The 22,986-nt window shown below is 40.9% G+C and overlaps 4 protein-coding genes across 4 annotated transcripts in view; all 4 read left to right on the top strand.

The window, feature by feature from the left end:
• LOC126556137 (GDP-fucose protein O-fucosyltransferase 1) overlaps nucleotides 1–22,986 on the top strand; it is a 452,711-nt gene that overhangs the window by 173,751 nt on the left and 255,974 nt on the right. The gene's annotated exons all lie outside the window — the stretch shown is intronic.
• LOC126556377 (uncharacterized) overlaps nucleotides 1–22,986 on the top strand; it is a 306,838-nt gene that overhangs the window by 210,956 nt on the left and 72,896 nt on the right. The window lies entirely within an intron of this gene.
• LOC126556033 (fatty-acid amide hydrolase 2) overlaps nucleotides 1–22,986 on the top strand; it is a 526,247-nt gene that overhangs the window by 443,416 nt on the left and 59,845 nt on the right. The gene's annotated exons all lie outside the window — the stretch shown is intronic.
• LOC126556499 (uncharacterized) lies at nucleotides 5,663–16,440 on the top strand. Its single transcript, XM_050211762.1, has 6 exons — nucleotides 5,663–6,509; nucleotides 6,600–6,797; nucleotides 8,373–8,486; nucleotides 13,182–13,414; nucleotides 13,478–13,595; nucleotides 15,040–16,440. Exons 1-6 carry the CDS (start codon nucleotides 5,697–5,699, stop codon nucleotides 16,438–16,440), a joined length of 2,877 nt encoding a protein of 958 aa, XP_050067719.1. The 5' UTR covers nucleotides 5,663–5,696.

Raw genomic sequence — 22,986 nt, 5'->3', positions numbered from 1 at the left:
CGTAGGTTACACTATTTTCGAGCATACAAGTGATCTTCTACAAGCGCATCTGAATCTCGCGAACTCAGTGCTCCGCTTGAAATTGCTTTCATTTATCATTTTAAACCCGAAGTGATTTCTTTCTGTTGATACGAATTGTGGATGCTGGTGACCTCATTTTGTTGTCGTTCGGGGAAAGAATTTCGATTGGTTTCGTTTAAAGTTTAAACGATCTCTTATTTCGTCACTACATACGAGGTAGAGGATCGATCGACACTGGTAGCAGTAAACGTATGTGCTAGCTTTAGAATTAACTTAAGCTGCAAAATCAATCCATTTTGAAGCTCAGTCTGTTGTATGAAAAATTAAAACAAATTGTACGAAAACATAAGTTTTTGACTGCCATTTTGTTCCTAATTCTTCTTTAATTTGTCATAACTTTATAAATTGGATACATGACATTTGTGTGTACGATATAAATAGCATGATTTCTTGTCACGACTCCGTTGTCCTTTTGTTTCTCAAAAACTGTTATCCTTTTCGTTGGATCGATCTGTTAAATCAGCGTCTAGTACAGACCATCTCCTCCACTGCATCATCTTCGTCGGAGTACTAGTGATGGCGGACTTATCCGACACCGAGGCATTCCGGAGGATACTCCGAAGTAACTCCTGAGCAATTCCTCCTTCTGGATGGAGTTAAATCTGGATTAAACCGTATTAATTACTCCGGAGTTTACTCCACAGTAATTTAGAGTAATTACCCAGGATCAATCCATCGAAGTTTCATTTTCCTCATTAGCTTTCCTTCAGTTTTACACTGTATTTATTATAAGTTGGCTTCATAGTAATGTTGTACAAAGACCATTTGTTTCAATTTACTTCCTTCCGTCGTAACATTTACTTACACACCGTCGTAATCAAACTATTTTTTTCTTTCACCTTTTGTAGAACATTCATTGAAATATACGTCTTCTTTCATTAATTTGAGTGAAATATTCAAACGGAAATACGACGGTTAGCCGTCATTCTAAAATAAAAATAAAATATTCTGACAAGTTTACTAAGTTTGAATATTACCATCGGGATGAACATCATATGATCAATATGTATTAGACTGTAAAATAAGACCTTTTATCAATTTAAAAATTCAAAACAAAAAATCATACGCTTGTACTTCTTTGATGCAGCATATCATTTAATAACTTTTTTTTAAAGAATATTAATTTCTATCCAATGATTCGATCTTTTTTGGACAAAAACAAAAGACGTTACAGTTGTAAGATGTTAATGTTGTGTTTACCGAATTTCGGTATGGTTATAGCTAGTAGAAGTGTCGCAGACAATGTCTCGATATTGGTGATCTTTTTCAGTTGACCGACACTGCTTGTTGATTATCAATTTTTTTTTACTATTTATGCGTAAAATAGATTCATCAGACAGCGGCATAATTATGTTATCAATATTATCAAATAATGTTATCGAAAAACATAGGACAGTGCATTTTCTGCATGACATTCAACGTCAATAGCGCTTTTATTTATTAATTTGGGTACATTCCTCTTGACGTTTAATGCCTACGTTTTGGAAAATTATATCTGGTCATTACTAAACGGATTTAGATATTTTTTTTTACCGATACTTTCGTTAAGAAAAATAATCCTTCTTTTCCGTTGCTCACGGCACATACATTTATGGTTCTCACTGTTCCTTCTGATCCAACTTGACCTGCGCAAAAGAAGATCTCCTTTGTTTCCTCTCTCTCTATATTTATTCCGCTCTCTATTCTTGGCTCATCGCCCACATGCCCATATACCCCGAGAGTGTATCCCGGGGTTTCCTCGGTTTTCCCATTTAGTTTTTCCGACGCTGTGATACGATCCGGCGAAGAATACTCAACGATCGCGGGTTCGTTCTAGCAAACGTTTCGTTTGCCCCGTGGTTGTTCGCTAGTTTGAGCATTTTTGCTGTTCACCTATGTGTGTGCATGCTATCGTTTCAAGTGCTTTCTTTTGCTTTTTTTGTGTGCTGTTGTGTTGAGATTTTATTATATAAAAAATAAATCAAAGCGTGAAATAATAATCATTCGTGCAGAAACATGATTGTAAATTCGATTATTCCCAATCGGTGCTATCGGTACAATGTGTTCGTTTTTTGAGGAGCTCCGGTCCCCGTTGCTGTGGTCGCGTCGTCTGCCGATACGATCGGCGAGTGATTTTGTTCGAGTTTAAAAATAAGTGTGTGTTATTCTGCGAATTATTATGCTCGATAGCTTTTGTTGCAACACACAGTGCGCGAGACCGCGGATGAACCGCGTTCAGTATAAAGGAAGCTCAGAACATTCCTCATCTTAGCAAGTGCTGTTCCGTGCAAGACTCACACTGCTCTAACAGCGTCGAATGTTTATTTGCGCACGCCGCGAGTGACTGAACCGTGGTGTGGTGTGGTCTGTCCGGTCATGTAGATTTGCTTTATTTTGCCCTGTTTTTGTGCATCTTTCCTTCCACCAGACGACAATGCTCTGAGTTTTGAATGTTATTCGCCGCGTGGGTGAATGCGTCAAAACATTTTTATCATCTTCGTGGTACGATCGCGATGATTGTTGTGAATTTTCACATATTATCGATAATTCCATTGTGCAGAGCGAGTAATGGGTGATTGTTGAAGCCCTAACTGCTGTACGCGTTTGATAAAGCAAAGGAAAAAGGTACCACGGCGTCCAACATCGGAAGTAAATGTTTATCCTCACTTCACACAGCAATTAGACGCACAATATTTAGTCACTGCCGCTTCCAATGTCTGAGTAAAGAAGTCAAAAATTGTTTGTATTCAGTGTTTCGGTGCTTTCTGTCTGCCCCTAATGATGGGAGACGGAACAGTCTAGGGAAAACTCTTACCCGACGACGCACGCTACAGGACTGCTGTCTTTTGTTTGAACTCTAAAATTAGACAAGCGCGTTGGAATGTCAGCCGGTAACAGCATAACGCCTTCGTGTTTCAGTCAGCCAAAGAGCCAGATCGAAAGACAGGGCTATGCGTGTGCATAGATGCGTGTATTCATGGCTTTGCTAGGTGAAATAGATAGTACCAGACACTCGCTATCCACTTGAAGGAATGCATTCTCAGTTGGGCGAGAAACAGGAATGCAACAGAGGGAGTGACAGCAAGAACGAAGATCCATTTCTATTTTATAGGCATCAATTGTGCTGAATGCAGAATTGCACTTAATTGCGGTTCTAGTTTTAGTTTGTTTTCTGGCCATGTTTTTTTTACCTTTATATCACAAGGCTTTTCCATCTTGGAATTTGTCTTATTTTGCACATTACCCTTTTGACACATTCTTAAATTCATTTTTCGCTGCTTTGTGCAAGTTTTGGGGGATTTTAATCAATGCACTTTGAGTTATTATGACAATCATTATTCTTACAGTCATCATTTTGTCGTTCTATAGTTAAGATTTACTGTTAAATTTAACTAGAATGCACAAGAGAAGTAGCACAGACGTCCAAGGTCTTCAGCGCTCGACCAATCTTGCCACTTATTCAGGCTGTAATGTCGAGACACTAGCATCTTCTCCTGAGGGTATGTATGAGCGTGTAAGAATTTCGCCAGAGAAGGATTCTTCTTTCTAGTAGCCGTTCGGCAGGCTCGTATCTAATTATTTGGCAATCCAAATCCATTCCAGATTAAGGAAATCGCGAAACTTCTCTCCAATAGAGAGCTCAAAGATATTTTTTTAATAAACGTAGTTTGTTACTCTTGTTGTCCGAGATTTCATAGCTTCAACTGCTCTGATACTGTCGCTGAAAACCGCCTGCCTGCCTGACTGTCTTGCAGCAAATAGTTTCCAGCGGTCGGGAAATTTTTTCGATTCCTAGTAAACACTCCGAAGCTTGCCTAACTTAGTAGAGTTACTGTCACAAAGGATCTTGACGTTTGGCTTGATGAGAAAAACTTTCTTTTCAAGTTCATATCGATAACACCCTGAAAAAGGCTAACAAATTGCCTCAATCTCATTATTCGTATGTTCTCTGAAATATACGATCCTTTGAGCTTAAAGTCCCTGTACTGTTGCTGGGTGCGTTCTATACTTGTCGGTAGCGGTCGGTAGCTTGGTGGCCTGCCGGTCTAACCACTGATTGATAGGATCGAACGTTTTTAACGGAAATTCACCCGTGTCGTTGTCCGTCGTTATGCTGCCGGCCGGTCGGATAGTATTATCTCGTCTCATATCCGGCCTCGAGTCTTTTAGAACGCGCAACTCCCACATCCAATTAGACTATATCGCCTGTCTCCTTTTCAACGATCTGGATGCGCTTTCCTTTCATTGATCATATCTATGCTCCTTCACGTCATCTGCGCGATAGATCCGCACTCCTTATTCCCTCTCGCTGTTCACGCCACGGCCAAAATGATCCATTCCTGCGAGCACTTTCAGCTTTCAAATGATTCGTAACTCCTATTCCCAAATCCGCTCTCGTCTTCGTGAATCCTCACCCCTGCTGTTTACCTAGTTTAAGTCGTAGTTTTAAAGAGATATTTTTAAAACCCCAGCGGCAAACAAATAATAACAATAATATTTTGGAGCAATCTGTAAAATATGCAATGTCCATGTCTATATCGCCAAAAAGCTCGTGGAACAGTGTTGAAACTTGTTATTGTAATATAGCTTGTAACATTAGAATCTTTTTCATTATTCCAGCAGTAGATGCCGTTATTTTGACATTTTAAATCTGTATTTATTGTCTGGCATAAGGTTTTACTTCTGTCAAGACAATACATTACGGAGCATGTGCCAGGCTGTTTCGTATTTAGCTGCTCTAATTTACTATTTGAAGTCTTTTGGGTGTCAATGGATTGAGGGCAATGTGCTAGTAATTGAATAATCATGTACTTCGTATCATCGGTAAATCATGAATCGATTAATACATTTGAAGTCATAAAGTGTGAAATGTCGCTTTCAAACATCGCTTTCACCGTCATCTGTTTGCTTCCATTTTCTATCGATATATCAAGTTCATTGATAATTGTTTGCAAAGTATGTCTTCTTTCAAATTTAATCCTGATCGGCTGTTGGAACTTCACATCCTACCCTAGACACGCTATATGCTGCTCAATCACATTCACTTTCACGATCAATTCGGTGATCAACGAGCAGCATCGCACCAAGAGATTGACCGTAATCCACAAATGCTCGTTCCGTCGCGCTGGGAGACACATCCATTCCTTACATTGCATTCATTGCGTCTCGACGGCAGACGATGGCGGCGACGTGCCAAAAGTGGTAGGACGTTTTCGCTTGACTTCACGTCCACGACCACGCCAACCAAGACACCGACGACGACGACGACGACGACGACGACGACTATGTTCTAGTTCTAATTTGGCAACCGGCTGGCTGTGGCAAGATTTGGCCTACATTTTTCGGACGCCAACAGTTTTGTGTTGCTTCTATTAAATTGTGCTTGGTTGGCTTGCTCTCGTTTAGGGTGTTGGAACGGTGCAGTTTTGGGGCAAGTTTTCCTCCATGCTTACTCTCTTCTCAGGCACCACAAACAGGACGGCTTGGCCTGTGTTGCTTGCGCTACTTTCGTTAGTGATTGGTTTTGACAAAAATTGTTTGAAACACAAATCGGCGGATAGGCGAACTATCCAACAACCCGGCTAGAGGTGTAAATGTGAACCAAGTTTTCCATTTCTTCCGATCTGCGCACGGCCATGTACAGAAAACAACAACGGAACGAACAGCCGTCGCCCTGCTATATCCCACAGACCCAGGACGGCCTTAACAATGTCAGCGATCTAATAAGCAAGTTCGAGGTACGCAACTATCCTATAAATAGAGGACTGCTGCCAGAACTATCGGCTTCTTCGCCCCGGCCGGGATTCATCGTCCCGGGTACGGCAACCTACGAAGCGTCCTACCGACCATACGGTGGATCGCCACGAACCGTGTACCATTGTTCGCCGACTCATTCTCCGCCCCTGGGACAAACGGGTCGTCGAGCGTACGAATCGCATCACAACGATACAGCCTCTCTTAGTGACGGAGCGGATAGTGTACGCCCAGGCAGGATGGACGAACGTCGGTATCGGCAGCGCCATCCCGGTGGAATTTACTATCAAAATGGCTCGCTATCTTCGTTGAACGAGTCCGATTACTACGATGAAACGTACGATATTGGCATGCCACGCACGCCACCCACCGGTGGACGATACTATCAACCTCATCCGCAGCAACGTTACGGTGACAGTGCGCTCCTCGAGGAGGTGGAAGAAGCGCCATTAAACAAGGAACAGGTTGCCAGCTCGCTGACACGCTTCGGTGCCATACTGCAGATGCTGTCCCGGATTCCGTTCCCCCGGATGTCGGTCACCGGCATGGGGCTTTGCTCGCTCGTCGCCATCTTTTTCTGTCCGCGTGCGATCGGTTCGAATATATTGTTTCCCGGTTTCAGACTACTGTTCGGCACGCTGTACCCGGCTTACGCCTCGTACAAGGCGGTGCGAACCAAGAACGTCAAGGAGTATGTAAGTACTGTGAGATCGTGGTCGGATCACGGTTTTGTTACGCCCAAGGTATGATCTCATCTCATTCAATCTTGTTGTCACTTTTTGCAGGTCAAATGGATGATGTACTGGATTGTGTTTGCCTTTTTCACCTTCATCGAAACGTTCACCGACATACTGCTGTCCTGGTTCCCGTTCTATTACGAAATTAAGGTGATCGTAGTCCTGTGGCTGCTGTCACCAGCTACCCGTGGAAGCTCGACACTTTACCGCAAGTTTGTGCACCCGATGTTGACACGCCGGGAGCAGGTGAGTTGATGAACGATTTTTTTTTTAAAATTTCAATTAGGCATTATTTTTAATAGCTGTTGTGGTATATCATAGAAAGGGCGTGTGTGATTGCATACACTCTCCCTCTCTCTCTCTCTCTCTCTCTCTCTCTTCTTGACTTAAAGACATGCTAGGATATGCCGGCCATATAATGGCCTACTACTACAAGACTTATTAATACCACATTCTTAGATAGTCAGGCTTCATTGTAGGGGAACGATCCGGATGGAAATTAACCCTCGGTCCTAATTCACGGCGTGTAGTTGCAATAGATCACATTGAATTATTTCGATATAACCAATTCTCTGTGGAAGATAATAGTGGTGTTCATGTACAAAAATGGACGATTGTAAGCATTTAGTAAGGTCGTACTTATCTAGACCTCACCTCTAGACCTCTAGACTTAAGCCACGGGTTGGTTTCAAGATTCTGCTGTGGCCTGAACAATGCCGGAAAAAGGAAAGCAAACGAATCGCATTGTCCCTCGCGATTAGTATCATGAGCAGGTCATCAGAGCCTGGTGAATCCAATTCGCTAAAGAATATCTTCTGAGCAGTTATCAGTTATTCAAAGTGTTTCACTGTGATTTATCTTAAAATTAAATAATAAAAGCTACTGTGCAGTTATCGATATCGTTATTCTAGCGATTTATCCGTCATCTAGGTCATACCTCGTGAACGGCTTACTGGCTTGCTGGCTTACTGGCTTACTGAACTTATTGGCATCATGTCCGTCCTAACTGAGCGGGAACGATCTGAATGGGATTTGATGTGAAGACCGGTGTCGCTATCGCCTCGGCCATCAAGCCTGTCACGTCACCTTTTTCCTTTGTCTAGTTTCCCAATGTTTTCAGTTCTTATAGCCGAGAAATCGGCATTTAGAAGGGACATTGAGCCAAGCAGTTCAATGATTTTTATGGTGAGCGCATCGTTAGCACTAAGGCATTTAGTAGAAATGAAGTACTGGTCCGAAGGTCTCGCTGCTATCATCGATAAAATATTGCGGCTAGCTCTGCGGTGTAAACAGTACACGGCTGCCGTAATATGAAAAATGTTTCGATTGACTCGCCAAAAACACCGAATCATCAGTGTAGTATTTGTTCATGAAAATATCTGCCACCATCCTCGGATCCTCGAAGATCATTGGCTATCAGATTTGAATGATTCTTAGTATTTTATTATAACTTTCTACCCCACAAGGGATATGTGCAATCCAAAGAAAAGCAGAGATCGTCCTCAAAATTGGCAAAATAATAAGTTTATCGATGTTACATTTTAGAGCGACTAGAACGACCGGCATAAAATATTGCTCAACTACTTATCAATACTAAACTTCTTTGCTGAACTTAACTTGGCTTAACGTCCCTGTCATGACAGCCATCGAATAGTTTTATTGATACCACGTAGTTGGACCGTTTGGAGTCCTCACTATGCAGGAACGCTCCGACTGGGATTTGAAACCCGATTCGCCACTATCACCGGATCGCCTCCGAGCAAATGCAACTGCAAATCACTTCTAAATTCTATCCACTTTCTCTTATCTTTATCGCCCCAGGAAATCGACGACTACATCAATCAAGCCAAAGAGAAGGGTTACACCGCCGTGCTGCAGCTCGGCTCGAAGGGTGTAAACTATGCCACCAACGTTATCATGCAGACGGCTATCAAGGTGAGTGTGAGCGGATGTTTTAAAGCGGAAGCAGCAAACAGCTCGAAAGTGGTAGCATTCATCCATTCTTTGTGGAGGTCTATTATTGATGAAGCAAAGTAAACCTGCTGCTACCCTTTTTAATGCTGTGTTTTAAAGTGAGTGTGCAAACAGGGAAGCGTGTTGTTAATTTTGGGGTTTCTCGTCTAGAACCAGTCAACAACAGTCGATTGTAGGTTTTTTAAAACAGTTTTTATCGTTCACTTTACATAAAGTCATGTTTGAGTTTTTGCTCCTTTAATAATACTGTTTTGATTTTGTACTAAAAACTATTGCCATTTTGAAATTCTTAACATGCTTTTAATGGTTAGTTGTTGTGTTAAATACGCATAATTCTAATTTGTAACTGGTTGTGGTTTGATGTTCACGTAAAAAATCCATAGAATAAAACTTGCTTGCTTTTAAAGTGCTCACAAACTGCATCAGAATATGCATCACGATGTGGCCTTGCTATTGTTTGTTGTATAATAAAAATAAATACTTTTTGTACCAGAAAGCAACACGACGCATTTTCGCCATACTGCACCATACCCAGACACGCACGCGCGCAACCGTATTAACAAACGCAAAATTCGATTCTTTTTTTGTTTGTTTTTTTTTCTTGTTTCATTCGTTTCGCCCTACGCCCCCTCACACCCCCCACCCCTACCCCCGAAATTTTCCCCCGCAAAGGTTTTAGGCACTAAAACTGACACAACACCATTCGGTGGCATGATGCGCATTAGTCAATCCGATAACTCACTGCTAATGACCGCAGCTGCCGTAGCGGCCCGTGCTTCCGCTGCAGACACGTTTAGCGCGGGATCCGCCACAGTGCGTACTAATGGCTTGACTACTAACTACCGCGACACATCGGGTGCCACATCCGGTGAAGATGAGGCTGACAGTGGCTCGGTAATGGCGATCGAGGCAGAGCAGCAGCAGTATAGCGCGTCTACGACAAACGCAACATCTGCTGGACGCGTTCGACGATCGCAATCCGTTGATTCGGCACTGAACAGAGGTGGACAGCAGCAAGGAGGAGGAGTACTTCCACGTTCAACGACCAGTCGTAGTATGACGCGCTCGAGAGCTGCCGCTGGACTCCAGCAACATGCCGTTATCTACGAGATGGACAGTGAAGACGAGGAACGGCTTTTAGCCACGGAAACGGACCTAATACTAGGCACTACGATGACAGTGACAACCAACGGTGGGGGTAGGATTCGGGGCCGAACGCGTGCTATCACTGCGATTAGTGGAGGCGAAGAGTCCGACGGTACGGAAAATGGTGCGTCCCGTTCTTCGGGTGCCGTAGGGAAAGGAAAGACCACCGCCAAAGACACGGGACGGACGAAGAAGGGTGTCAAGGGCACGGGAAGCACTTAAAGACCAGCCGGCAGTACCAGGGCAGCTCCGGGAGGACGTCGAAAAGCGAGCGCCACCGAGGTGGATAGTGTCGGGATGATGGGTGCGGAGTAAACGATCGTCGCACTAAGCGTGCTCATGTTGAGCGTTTTTTTTTTGCGAAAAGGTGTCCATGCCAGGGAAATACTTTGTTAAGCATATAGCATTCGGATGCGGATGCGGACTTTCACTCAGGGTAAAGGAAAGGAAAGGTGCAACGGACCAAAACTCCCTAACGTTTTCCTGTTTTTTTTTTCCTAAACGGTGCTTTGAACGATCGAGCAGAGTTAAGCAGGAGGATGGTTCTGTCGTTTTTCTTCTTCAATGTTCTAACCAATCAAATCGATTCCTGTACTGCGTGTGGTGACTCACTTTTCTTGTGCTTTTTTTTTAACTAACGCATGACATCATAATGCTTGGAAATTGAGTGTTTTGTCCCTTGCTAATTTCATTGTTCTTCTATTTGCGCGTCACATGCAAAATGTTGTTCTCCGCCTACCTCTATCTCTTTCTTCTATTGCAGCACGTACCAGCTGAACAGTTTCTCAATCTGACGCTCAAATCAAATGATTCTTAGGTTGTGTAGTAGAAGGATATCTTTTTTTTTTAACGTAAAACAAAGCACCATTTAAATAAAATGCATAACGATTAATCGGAGAAACTAGAGATGTAGTGCAGTGTTGCAAGTTTTCCCGTTCTTTATCGTTTTTTTTGCTCTTTTTGTTGTTCGATTTTGCCTACTTATTAAAGCCACAAAAGCAGCACAGCACAAACGATTGCTTAAACGGCGCAAAGGAAACACATATGGTGGAAGTCAATTTGAGTTGCTCAGCTTGCACTGTTATAGAATTTTTCCGATTTATTTGGTTCAGTTTGATGGTAACACACTGTAGTTTTAAAAAAATAATGTTAAAGTTGTTTTAAAAGAGTTTTACTAAAAGAAAAAATTAAATCAACTTGTATTAAAAATCAAACAGCGACAAAAAAAAAATGCCCACAACATTTTGGTGCCAAAAAAGATGTATTCAAGGAACAAGATTATAAGAAATCCAGTATTGTATCCACATCTAGCCCATAAATTCTAGATGTGGTCGAGGTTTGGGCTTTGCAAAGATCATTCCAGCGGTTTGATCCGACGAAATCGGAAGACAGACTTGGTAACCTGCAAAAATTTGAATTTCTGTTCAAGGCCCTCGTCCTGGACCAGCGAAACTTCCAGATTTTCACTGCTAGATGTTTCTTGGATGAGGCGCTCATGAAGCTCCTCACCGGGTCGGCACTACACACGAGAGCGGCTTTTTCGGATAAACAGCTCCAATTTCAATTCGTCCATCGCTTCCAAACAACTTTGTTAAATCAATCCCTGTTCTACGAGACGGCGCCAATCAGTTCGTAGTTTCCTAGATTTCTCGGACAGTTACCTTCGGGTTTTTCTTGACATCGTGTATGGTCTTGAGGTCCTTTTTTTTTTGTACATGTTGGGGATTGCTGTCTCTGCCATGGAGATTCACCACTGTTTCGAAGGTTTTTTTAAAATAGTTTTCACCGCGATTCTCCGTTTTGTACACCACGAACAACCAACTTCGTAATTCGCTCAAGCAAATTACTTAATCAAATGCGATGCCATGAGCCAATGACTAGATTTTTCTTATTTTTGGCTTAACGACCTCTAAAGGTCACGCCGGCCATCGGATAGCTTATTATTACTAAACTAGCCGATACCACGTAATTGGATTGTCAGTCCCCACATTGCGGGGGGACGGTTCGGATGGGATTTTAACCACGCTCCTGTCGTTTGAAGATCGGTGCCTCTGTGGTCTATACCACTGGCCCGGTCTGACTAGATTATTTATTTCAAAACATGGACAATATAAATAGAAAAAACCGAACTGATCAAAAACAAATCGATTTAATAATTGGGCACTTTTTTGTCATTGTTGTATTCTTAATACAAATTAATTATGATTGACAATATGGCACACGCTGTCATACTTAAATAATAAATTAATAAATTGATTATAATGTTTTCTTTGAGTAAGGCTCTTTTGAAACAAGTTTTCGTTAGTGGAACTTGAAAATAACATGGAAAATAAAGTATAAAAGTCATCAATTTGAGTCAAATAAATCAGTAAATTTAAGTTATACTCCCTGGTCGTTCTTATGTGGATAAAAAAAAAGAGAATTCGTTGAGGTGGGCACTTGATTTCGCCTAACAGAGTAATTATGGATGCCCAAAAGAGCATTACTCATGAGCATTGCGTTTGTAGCGTTCAGGCAGTTCAGGATATATCGTAGAAAATGGAAAAATTGTCTGTGTGTAGGGTCTGTGTGAAAGTTTGTGTAGGTTAATTTAATACAATGCGGCTGAACAATACGACTGTTCCGAGTAAAATTCTCTATTCTAGACTACCTAGTCCAGGCTTAAGAAACACGAAAAAAAATTTTTTTAAGTACCCGAGCAGATCTCAAAAAACTGCCAGAATGATGAGAAAAAAAGAGAAAATGTAGAAATGTTAGAAAACTTTGATAATGTAGGCACATTCATTAGGGTTTAAGCAGCACAACTAAAACCTTACTGGATGGAAATTTGAGCAACAGCAATATATTTTACAATCGAAAGTATGAATAATGCATAGTGAGCGTTACTGATAGTGTGCTAGCAAGCAGCTCAAAGTAGACAAGTAAAGTAGTTTAATAGAAAGGGTGGACACAAGCTCGTACACGCGATGAATCAAATGAAAAAAGCCTGAATTTTAATAAAGCGCAAAACGGTTCGAATAAAAGGTCGATTTTAGGGTCCATTTTAGTACCATCACACATAACGCTCCCACATAACTGCCTAACTGCGCTTTAACTGCTGACTGAGCTTGTTTGTAGCGCTGTTCTGAGATTATGTGTGTGCGTGTGTCGTAAAAGCTTCGGTTATCGGTCTCGGTCTAATATTTCGGTATGTATCGTCTATTGTTTTGTTTTTGAAATCTCTATTTTGATTTTTGTTTTGTTGCTTTGAATTCTGTTTGTATTTTTGCTAACAGTTCATGTCATCAATGTACGCACGACTACAACCATACATTCTGCACATAACACACAAACAGATTATACCGACGAACTTTACAGCAAGTCATAAAGCAAAAATCAAACATATGGGGTACCATGCAACATTATGGACAATCAATCCCGAGTCTGGGATGGTTCGATGTTTGTGATGCGGCTTGATGATTTATCTGGGTGATCTTGGGTGTTCACTTGCGCACTCCCTTTTTTCCACAGGGCGGTGGCGGACTGGTGCAAACACTGCGCAAAAGCTATAGCTTGAGTGATCTCTCCGAGCCGGACACCCAGCGGACGCAGGATGAGGTTGACGAGATTGTCAACCGGCCGCAGCGCGTGTTACGATCGAAGAGTTCCCGGTCGTCGTCCGGTAGCCGCCAGATGGAAATGTACTTTCCCGAGGTGGAGATTGCCGGTGCACCGTATCATGCCGCTGCAGCGCCACCGTACAAGTGAGTAGAAGCAATTGTATATTGGTAGAAAGGATCTAATGTTTTCTTGCTTTTCCATTTTAGCTACATTCGTTCGTCCGATGATATAAGTTCCGGTTACTCGAGCGCTGAACCTGGGCTGAGCCGAACGGCTTCGATGAGCAACACGGCACGCCCGAGACTGAAATCAAAAACGCGAGAGGTGAGTAGTGTAATAGTGTGGTGTGAATAGGAGGTTGAAAATTGTAAAGATAAGCAGGTACTGGAAAAGAGACTATTCGATGTTTTGGAACACAGAGCTGGATACATGGGGTTTATGTTAGCCCTCGAATGAAAGGTTTCGGTCCTCCGGGTTCTAATGATTCTTAGGAAAGCTAGCTATTCTTTTTTTCTTTCACAAGAGACGGTCTGGTGGCCGTATTGCTACATGTCTCTTCTTGTGTTAAATGAAATGGTGAATGTATATATTCTTACACCAGTAACCACAAGGAAGCAAATTAAGCGGTTCGTGATCAAAGCCTGAAGCTTTTTCGAGATATATGATACTAATATGATAATCTTTCAAGCTACCATGACCCTTTCTCATCCTCTGCTGTTGCACTTTACGTTCATATATCTCTGCCGCACATCGGAATCTAATTTCAATAGACTGTTAATACAGTGTTTAGATCCATATAAAGGAATCGTTCAGTGGATATTTTCATATGGATACTGTAATATTGCAAAGCAATTGTGCAACTTTGCAATCCTATAGTGGGTTCTTGCATTCATTTAGGGGTCTCGACGAACAACTGAACGGTGGAGCTTTGTAATCTGTTAAACCATCTGTGTTCCTCTATATGATATGTTCCATAACGGGCTAGCTATGTTGCACCATCCATTTGAAACATATCCATAACTGATTCAACAATTCCTTTTTATGGATCAAAGCCTTGTAATGTTTAGATCCATATTTTGAATCGCTCAGCTGAGTTATTCTCAATTGAGGAATATTTTAAGTTTCTTATAGAACATTGCAATCATATAGTGAAATATTGTATGTGGTAAAACGATTTGAATGGCTGTGAATCTTTGCTACTCGACTGTGGAACTTGGAAATTTTATGTGCAATTTCTGCCGAGCATTTAGAGCTCTCCTGTAAAAGCTGTAAATTTGTGTCGAGTTGTAAATTTGCTCTCAGTCAATACAACATTGCACTTTATGGTTACAAAACTCCACAATGGGCCCATTCCACACTGGGCAATATTCCACTGTATATTTTAAACGTTTCCCTAGAAATACTTAACATTATCCATCTGGTACACACGAAGCCGAAATAGATCATTTTGTCAAATTGCGTTTTGACCTATTGAGGAGCTGTAGTGGACACTTATGGTGGCATTATCATTGCATGAAAATTCGTTAAATTTTGAACGCTGTTTTATTGCATACGTTATTATTGAAATTTCTTCCTAAAGTCCTTTGCGGTAGGGTGATGACCAATCGAATTTTAATATGTAGCCGCATCATGCCGTTGACTAGAAAAGTTAAAGAATTACATAAATATTACAACAAGAGTTTAAGTTGTTTAAGCATTTTTGTTTTATTTTTGTTTTTCCGTTAATGGTACGTCTTGGATGGCACGTTATTTAAAATATGTCTGGTAGGATGATTACGGGGCCGATATGTTTTTCGATGAGCAGAACCTCTACTATGCTGGTGGTCCTGGCGGCAATCCTGGCGGCAGCAATGGTTCGGTCGATTCACTTCCACAGCGAGCTACGATCTACGAAGTGCATACAGGTAGTGTTAGCTCACTACCAGCAATTACCCAGGCGGGACATGCAGTGGAACTATCGTCGGCATTCGGTGCACCAATCTATTCCAGCGCTACACAGTCCAAGGAACGCATTGGTGGAGGTGTACCGAGTGAGATGAACGATAAATACAAACTGTTCCTAGCATGGATGGAGGAGCAACAAAAGCGTGAGACGATGGGAATGGAACACGAAACCACAAAAGAGCAGGAAGTAGAAAGTGAACACGATATTGAACGACCTTCCAAGGAACAGCAAGACGTTGCTTCTGTGAAGCAAGAAGAACAGACAAGGGTTACCAATGGCCTAAACCCGACAACATCGGAAGAAACTATGACTGAAATGGAACCAGTGCAAGATGATGTATCAACTTTGGAAGATACCTTTCTGGATACGATATCCGTATCCTCAAACGAAAATGATGAGTTTTTAGAGGTGGAAAACATAACAGAAACGGCGATAGAATTGAATGAACCTGCAGCTACCTCCTCTACAAACGATCACTCCGAAAAGCAAACGAATAATGCAGTTGAAATTGAAAAGCTTGTGGAAGAAAATCTAAATACACCAGAAATAGTTGTGAAGGTCGATGAAGTAGCAGTAAATGGAGCGTCCTGCGTCCAGTTGGCAGATGTGGAAATGCAATCACAATCTGTGCAAGAAACGGTTGAAATACCTTCCGTGATTGAAGAGAAGGAACCACTAAACCCGACAGTTTGTGAGGGAGAAACATCCAACAACAAGGATGTAATAATGCTCCCGGAGTCATCTAACCTACTGCTGACTGCATCATCCAACTCCAACCTAACCTCCTCCAGTTCGTCTCTTGCCGTGTCCGAGGGTAGCACAGGTAGCGTTATCAATCTCGCTACCGATGGTACATCGTCCGTGCAGGCAAAGAAACATACGTCCTTTGGCAAACAACGCAAAGCACCGCCCGTTCCACCAACACCGGAAATGATCGTTGTTCGAGCGCCTGCCAAGGTTTCTCCTGCTGCAACTCCATCGAAACTTCCGCCACCAATCGAAAGAAGGTCTGTGACTGCGGTCTCTCGTACACCGACTACCACCACAGCAACAGCAACCCCTTCTTTGTCGCCCGGGTCGGAAAAATCTAAACCGAAAAAGTTCATGAGCTCCCTGACCGGCATGTTTAAGGGACACGGAGAAGCATCAGGAACGGCGAGCCGTTCGAACGAATCGGCACCGCATTCGGCTGCTACGGGACATCCAAAAGAGACCGAAATTTAAAGCAGCCCTTCACAATCAATCGTTTGCCTTCAAGGTTAGGAAACATGCCGTACTAGTTCATTTTTGTCTTGTTTGGTATGATTTTGTTTGGTTGGTATGATGCTTTTGTTCGTCTGTTTTTCATTTCGTTTTCGTTTTTGGTTTTGTTTGTTTTCATTGCGTTAATAATTATTGTTATTTAATTTTCGCTTCTTGTTTTGTTCGCGTGGATTTGTTATTGGAAAATACTACTGCTACTTGTGTATTAGGAACTACATAAAAAAGGGTTCATATATTGCTGAGTAGACTTAAGCTACATTCTTCCACTTTTAGCATTAAATCCTCATAAAATCTATCATTTTTGACTTCCTTGGCTAGTCAGTCAGTGAGGTTATATGATCCTGTCCGCAGGGTAATAGAAAGCATTCGAAGGATTTATTGAAGACACATTAAAGCCACATTCTACTGCTTATAGATTCATAAAATTTGTTCTGAGTCTGCCATATTCGACTTCGCGATTGTTCCTGACAACAGTGCTCAGGATTGTAGAAGAATTGCTTAGGAAACCTACCCAGCAACACCAACACTCCATACCGACACCAAGGCTGCTCACAATACGGGCTGGCCGTTCCATTAGTTTCGTTTTATAAAACATTGCTTATTTTTACGAGAATCTTAATAGAATAACGTGTACTGTAAACTTCACTGCGTATCCACCGAACTGGACACTGGGCATTGTTTTGCCATAACTATTTTGAATGATATCTTTGGCTAAACTATTTAAAATACTGATTCCCTGCATGAGTTATGATAGTAAGTTAAAAATTTAAGAAAGAAAGTCATTGCTGTTTTGGTGGGAGTCGATTCCGAAGGTCTCAAAATGTTTAGGAATCGAATTTTGATGGTTAGTAGATGGAGTAAATTCAAAGAAACAAAAAAGATTCCGTAATCAGTTCTGGAAATGGTTCCAAAATCGAATTTAGAATTAATTTTAGAATTGCTTACGGAAATGGTTTCGAAATAGGTTCTAAAAAAGGTTCCAGAAGTTGAGAAATTTTTGGAATTGGTATAGAAATCGATTCTGCAATTCCTTGAATTCGGACTACATGGTTCCGATTCCGTGTTCGGAGTCGATTATTAATCCGGTTTCGTTTTCGAAATCGTTTCTGGTTCCGGCACAGGTTCCGAAATGTGTTCCGAAATTGATTCCGGAATCAGAACCATTTCCGAATACGGACTCCAAACACCAAAGGCGTCCACAGATTCTTCGTAGTCTTAACATCCGTTACATAAAGAGTAACAATAGAGTCTGTAGAGTCTTTGTCTTTGATACATTTAGAGATCGATTCCTACACCAATGCAGTACAATGCAGAACTCCTCGCAATTTGTTGCTTGTGTCTGTAATCCACGCACAGCATATCATCTCTGAGCCATCGCACCATCTTTGCATGAATGTTTCTTATCGAATTTTGGAAGGATTTCTGTTGAGAGCTTATTACTCTCTCGGACCATCGGAATCAACGGATAAATCCCCAAAGAAATGCCTCGAATGTGTGATTATAGTCGCAGTGTTCATCCGTAATGTAGAGATAGATCATCGTGTGACTAATGTGTCTCGCTTATTCGATTCGAAAAATATGTTTGGATGCAGCAACACAAAAACTTTTCAATAAAAGGATCATGCTCACAGAAAGTATACCAAATGTGCATGAGAATGTGTTGTTATCATCCATAAGTTTACTGCATTCTCCGTACAAGAAGCCTCGTGTTTTTAATGGATTGGGCGAGCTCTTCTCGTTAATGATTAAAAAAAAAACACGGGAAAAACATACTTCCGCTTTTACCATACAAAATATTAATTGCATTTTTCCATTTTTATTTCACAGGAAAAGATGTCGGCCAGCTGTACGACGCTGCCTCGCACGAAGAAACCGGAAAAAGCCACCAAAACACGCTCGAAAACAGAAAAACCAACAGTTTAAGTTGGTAGTATGTGTGTGTGTGTGTGTCCATCCTTCCACACTGACTATATTGCTGATGTTTTCTCAAGCTTCTCGTTTGCCACTTAAGGCCACTGCCCGCGTAAGTTGTCCTTATGCAGGGCCTACATACTGATTCTTGTTTCGAGCTGTGGTTGTGTAGGGCGTTTGTATCTGATCTGACCTAGAATGTATTTACTATTTTCTGATGCAGTTAGAACGAGCGAACATGGACAGGAAGTTACAACACACATTATAAGCATTTACCTAGTATACAGTCGTAGTAGGAACAGATGGAAACACCACACCGTATGGCCACGCCGCGCCTGGAAAGGGATGCCAAAAATATGTCCTCAACATTAGGTAGGACGTGCGTGGGATACGTGGATACGAAAGACGTTTGTGATGGATGCGGAATTGTAGTTAAATGAAATGTTAAATTGATGAGCCGAGCGGGTAGCGGGAGTTGCAAACCACAACAATACTCGATATATGTATGATGTGTAATTTGGCTGTTTTTTTTTTCAAACTGTGGAACATTTTTTGTTTATTTTTTCATAAAGGCAAAACTCACAAAGATTGTAACTAAAAGCACAAAACGAAGAAAGTAATTAACAGCTTAATTTATCTTTCTTTTGTTTTTTTTTAACTATTGTATTTGCACAATACACTCTGGTACATATCTAGTATAAAGAGAACAATGGTTTACATGTCCCAGGATAAATATAGGTCTATGTTTTCCGATTGAAATGTAACCTCGAGGACATTAAGGTACGAATGTGTGAAAGAGGGAGAGAAAAGGAGAGATCGTGATAGTGTAGAATACTGATCTGCGATGAACAGGGAATTAGGATACGATCACACTTAGATAGTGCAAATGCAGAACAAGATTAAGGCAAGAATAAGCGTGCGCGTCGGTGTGTGTGTGTGTCAATTGTGTGTTGTGTTTATTAGCGAAGAATGTATTACAACCAACCAAAACTTTCACCATTGGCACCTGTCAACCTGGCTTCCTTTTTCCTTCGACGGTGGATCGTTCGCACGCTTTCCTTCGCAATGGGCAGAGCAAGTGAAAGAAGCGTACGTGCGCGTTGGGGATGGTTGTTGGTAGAAAAAGAAGAACCTATACAACGACTTTAAAGACATGAGGAAAAAAAAGAGAAACAAAGAGCGAACATCCCTACTTGTGTTAGCAATTTCCTTTCCCCATTCCTAAATTGCTCTCCACCTATATGTGTATATCCTATCTGCCCGTAATCTGGTGATAAGAGTTACTACGCTCAATAACTGGCCAATACATCATATGAAGAAAAAAAAAAAGAATGAAAATTACGTTACATTAAATAAAATCGGATCTGTTGTTTATTTTTTCAAATAGATGACAAAATCCGAATAAAATCCTGCTAATAAAAACCTGAAATATTGATTTTTGACATTTTCCTTGATCCGCGGTGTAAAGGGAGATTTCAAAATCCATGTTTAAAGTGAGTGTTTGTTGAATTTCCACGCTTTGAAATCGCCTTTTCGAGAGCCTGGCACATACACAAGCTACCTACAGGGGGCGATGGAGAAAAGGCTTAAATCGTAATTTTGAGATTTTTCGACAGTTTCCTATCGATTTCAACAGTTTAAAATTTCCCGTGGCCCGGGACCTTGAGCACCTACTTACCCCACTGCTAGATCAGAAGCTGATCCGTAGCTTGGTATTTGCTTGTTAAAAATGAACAAAAGGATTGAAGGACACATTTTGTCAGCTGGGAATCGCAATTCGATCTGTCAGCTGAACCGCTTGACAGATGTTTGTTTACTTTCTCGCTCCTAGTCGCACATTCGACAGTCTGACACTGAAGAACTCACACACGTTTTTGAAATTTACGTTACTAACGCCTACAGTATAAAGTGTAAGGGAAAGTGAACATCTTTACATCTTGTTTCTGATTGAGGCAGTCCTTTGAAATAGTAACCGACAAAACAAAAAACGCGCTAAAAGGGAGAAATTTTTAAATAAGGATGGGGGTCCTAGATCCCGGGGGGGGTATACCCCTCAGAAACTATTTCGACACACTGAACGAACTCGGTGAACCCAAGCGAAAAGTAGGAAAAAAAACAAACATGGCCTACAATATTTCAAACCATGCGGTCGAAGAAGAAAAAGTGCTAGTGATGGAATCGGTAACAGAGGGCAAGGACCTTACAAAGTGCAACCCATTTCTATTACAAAAAGTTATAGAAAATGCTTTAGGAAGCAAACCGGAGCAAGTGAGCCGCGTACGCGGAGGAAAACTGCTGATTAAAGTAAAAAACGAAAAAATGGCAGAAAAAGCAATAAAAATAAATAAAATTCCAGACACTAAAGGGGACATTATAGTGAGAGTGTATGAGCATCCAACCCTTAACACTACCAAAGGTGTAATTCGGTGCCCGGACATAGAATTTATGTCTGAGAAAGAAATCCTTGCTGGCCTTAAGGACCAAAAAGTAATTGAAGTGAACATTATGAAAAGAAAAGTGGAAAATGAACTAAAAAACACTAAAACTGCAATCGTTACTTTCAATACTACCAAAGTGCCGCGTTCGGTTGATTTTGGGCTATATCCCCTCTTGGTCGACCAATACATTCCCAAGCCAATGCGTTGCGCCACATGCCTTAAAATAGGCCACACAAAAAAATGGTGTAGAGGTGAACGCACCTGTGCCACCTGCAGTCTACCTGTGCACGAGGATGAATGCACGCAAACAAAATGTGTATCATGTGGGGACAATCACAACACTTTAAACAAAAGCTGCCCCATATACTTGGATGAAGCAGAAATACAGAAAATAAAAACGGTAAACAGGCTCACGTATAGTGAAGCAAGAGCCATCAGACGTAGGCAGTGCCCTATGCCCCCAAAAAAATTTACGACAACGGAAAAAACATACGCTCATACGACAAAAAATAACACTACAAACAACGAAATCGACTCACAGACAAAAACACAAAACCAAAACAATACCCACACAGAAAATAACTCAATAACGCAGATCGAAACAACCTTACAGACAGTATCACAAACAGAACAACCTACAACATCCAAAACAAATGAAACCCCAAAAATCAGTCAAAAAAAATTAGTAATCAAAAGACAAGACGGTACTACCATACCACTAAGACCACTTTCTGCTGAAGAAAGGGTCAATCTTTTCCCTAAAAAAGTAGAAGAACACCAAACATCAAATTAAAAAAAAAAAAAAAACAACAACACGACAACCAACCAAATTCAAATTCAAAATTTAAACAAGAACAATAAAAATAGCTAGATCACACAATGTTCCTCTGACTTTTAGAAGGCCTCAGAGTTATGCAAGTAAATATCCAAGGTCTAAAAAAAAACAATGACGAATTAAAAAAAATAGTAGTAGACAAAACCATAGACGTTGTGTGCATTCAAGAAACATGGCTCACTGAAAATACCGCAAGAGACATAAAATTCCCTAACTATCACCACATCTATCAAACCAGAGACGATGGGTACGGAGGGAGCAGTATACTAATACAAAAGAAATTCAAATTTGAGCCTCTGCACATACACCACACCAGCAACTGTATACAAACAGTCGGTGTTAAAATTAAAAACACAAACACAGTCATCATATCTACCTACGTCAAACCAACAACGCCAAAAACAATCTACAGCATAACCTTAAAAAAAATACTTGATGTAGCAAACAGATACAGGAAGACAATCATAACTGGCGATTTTAATGCTCATCACAAATCATGGGGAAATCATTATACGGATACCAAAGGTATAGTAACACTAGACGAAATTAATAATTCAGATATGACTCTAATTAATGATAAAGAGATAACATTTGTAAGTAGCGATCCAAACAAAAGGGACACTGCGATAGACCTTACTATGGTATCACCAGAGCTAGTACAAGTGACTAACAGAACAGTTACAGATATACACATTGGCAACAGTGGGCATAAAATAATTCTAACATGTACGCAAGGCCCTAATATTCCGACTAAAAACAAAATTATTAACAAAGGGGAAGTAGAAAAACAAATAAGGCATCTCAAATGCACAGATCAGACAAATATTGCCAACCTAACTAAAGAAATACAAAAAATAGTTCATAACAATACTAAAACCTGCAATCATACACCTAAATCATGGTGGACAGAGGATCTTCAAAAAGCATGGGATAAGAAAAATCAGGCCAGGAAAAAATATAATACAAACAGAACCCTGGACAATCATATCAGTTTTAAGAGGGATTTGGCCAAATTCAAATTTAAAAAAAAACAGAAAAACGTAAAAACTTTGAAAAATGGCTGGATAAAGTAAATACTGACACTTCCACCACGGAACTATGGAAGATAATCAACAAATGTCACGGAAACAGGGGCAACAAACAAAACACTAATTATATCAACTCAAACCCTGATAATGCCAAAGAATTTTTAAAAAATAACTTTCCTAATTTTAAAACTAAAACAAATTACGTAACATTAGTATATAACAGCGAATTGGAACTTTTAAATCTTAATTTATGGCATACAATTTTGAAATCTAAAAAGAATACCGCACCAGGTGT

Source organism: Anopheles maculipalpis, chromosome 2RL, assembly GCF_943734695.1.
Source record: "Anopheles maculipalpis chromosome 2RL, idAnoMacuDA_375_x, whole genome shotgun sequence".
NCBI classification, from domain to species: domain Eukaryota; kingdom Metazoa; phylum Arthropoda; class Insecta; order Diptera; family Culicidae; genus Anopheles; species Anopheles maculipalpis.
The sequence above is the reverse complement of the archived record's forward strand: the minus strand, read 5'-3'. Positions and strand labels throughout refer to the sequence as shown.

Excerpts from the sequence above, each read along its gene's own strand:
- LOC126556499 (XM_050211762.1), top strand. The coding sequence starts at position 5,697 with ATGTACAGAAAACAACAACGGAACGAACAGCCGTCGCCCTGCTATATC. Across the intron at positions 6,798-8,372 it reads TGTTGACACGCCGGGAGCAG|GAAATCGACGACTACATCAA; the intron begins GTGAGTTGATGA and ends TTATCGCCCCAG. Across the intron at positions 13,415-13,477 it reads GCTGCAGCGCCACCGTACAA|CTACATTCGTTCGTCCGATG; the intron begins GTGAGTAGAAGC and ends TTTCCATTTTAG.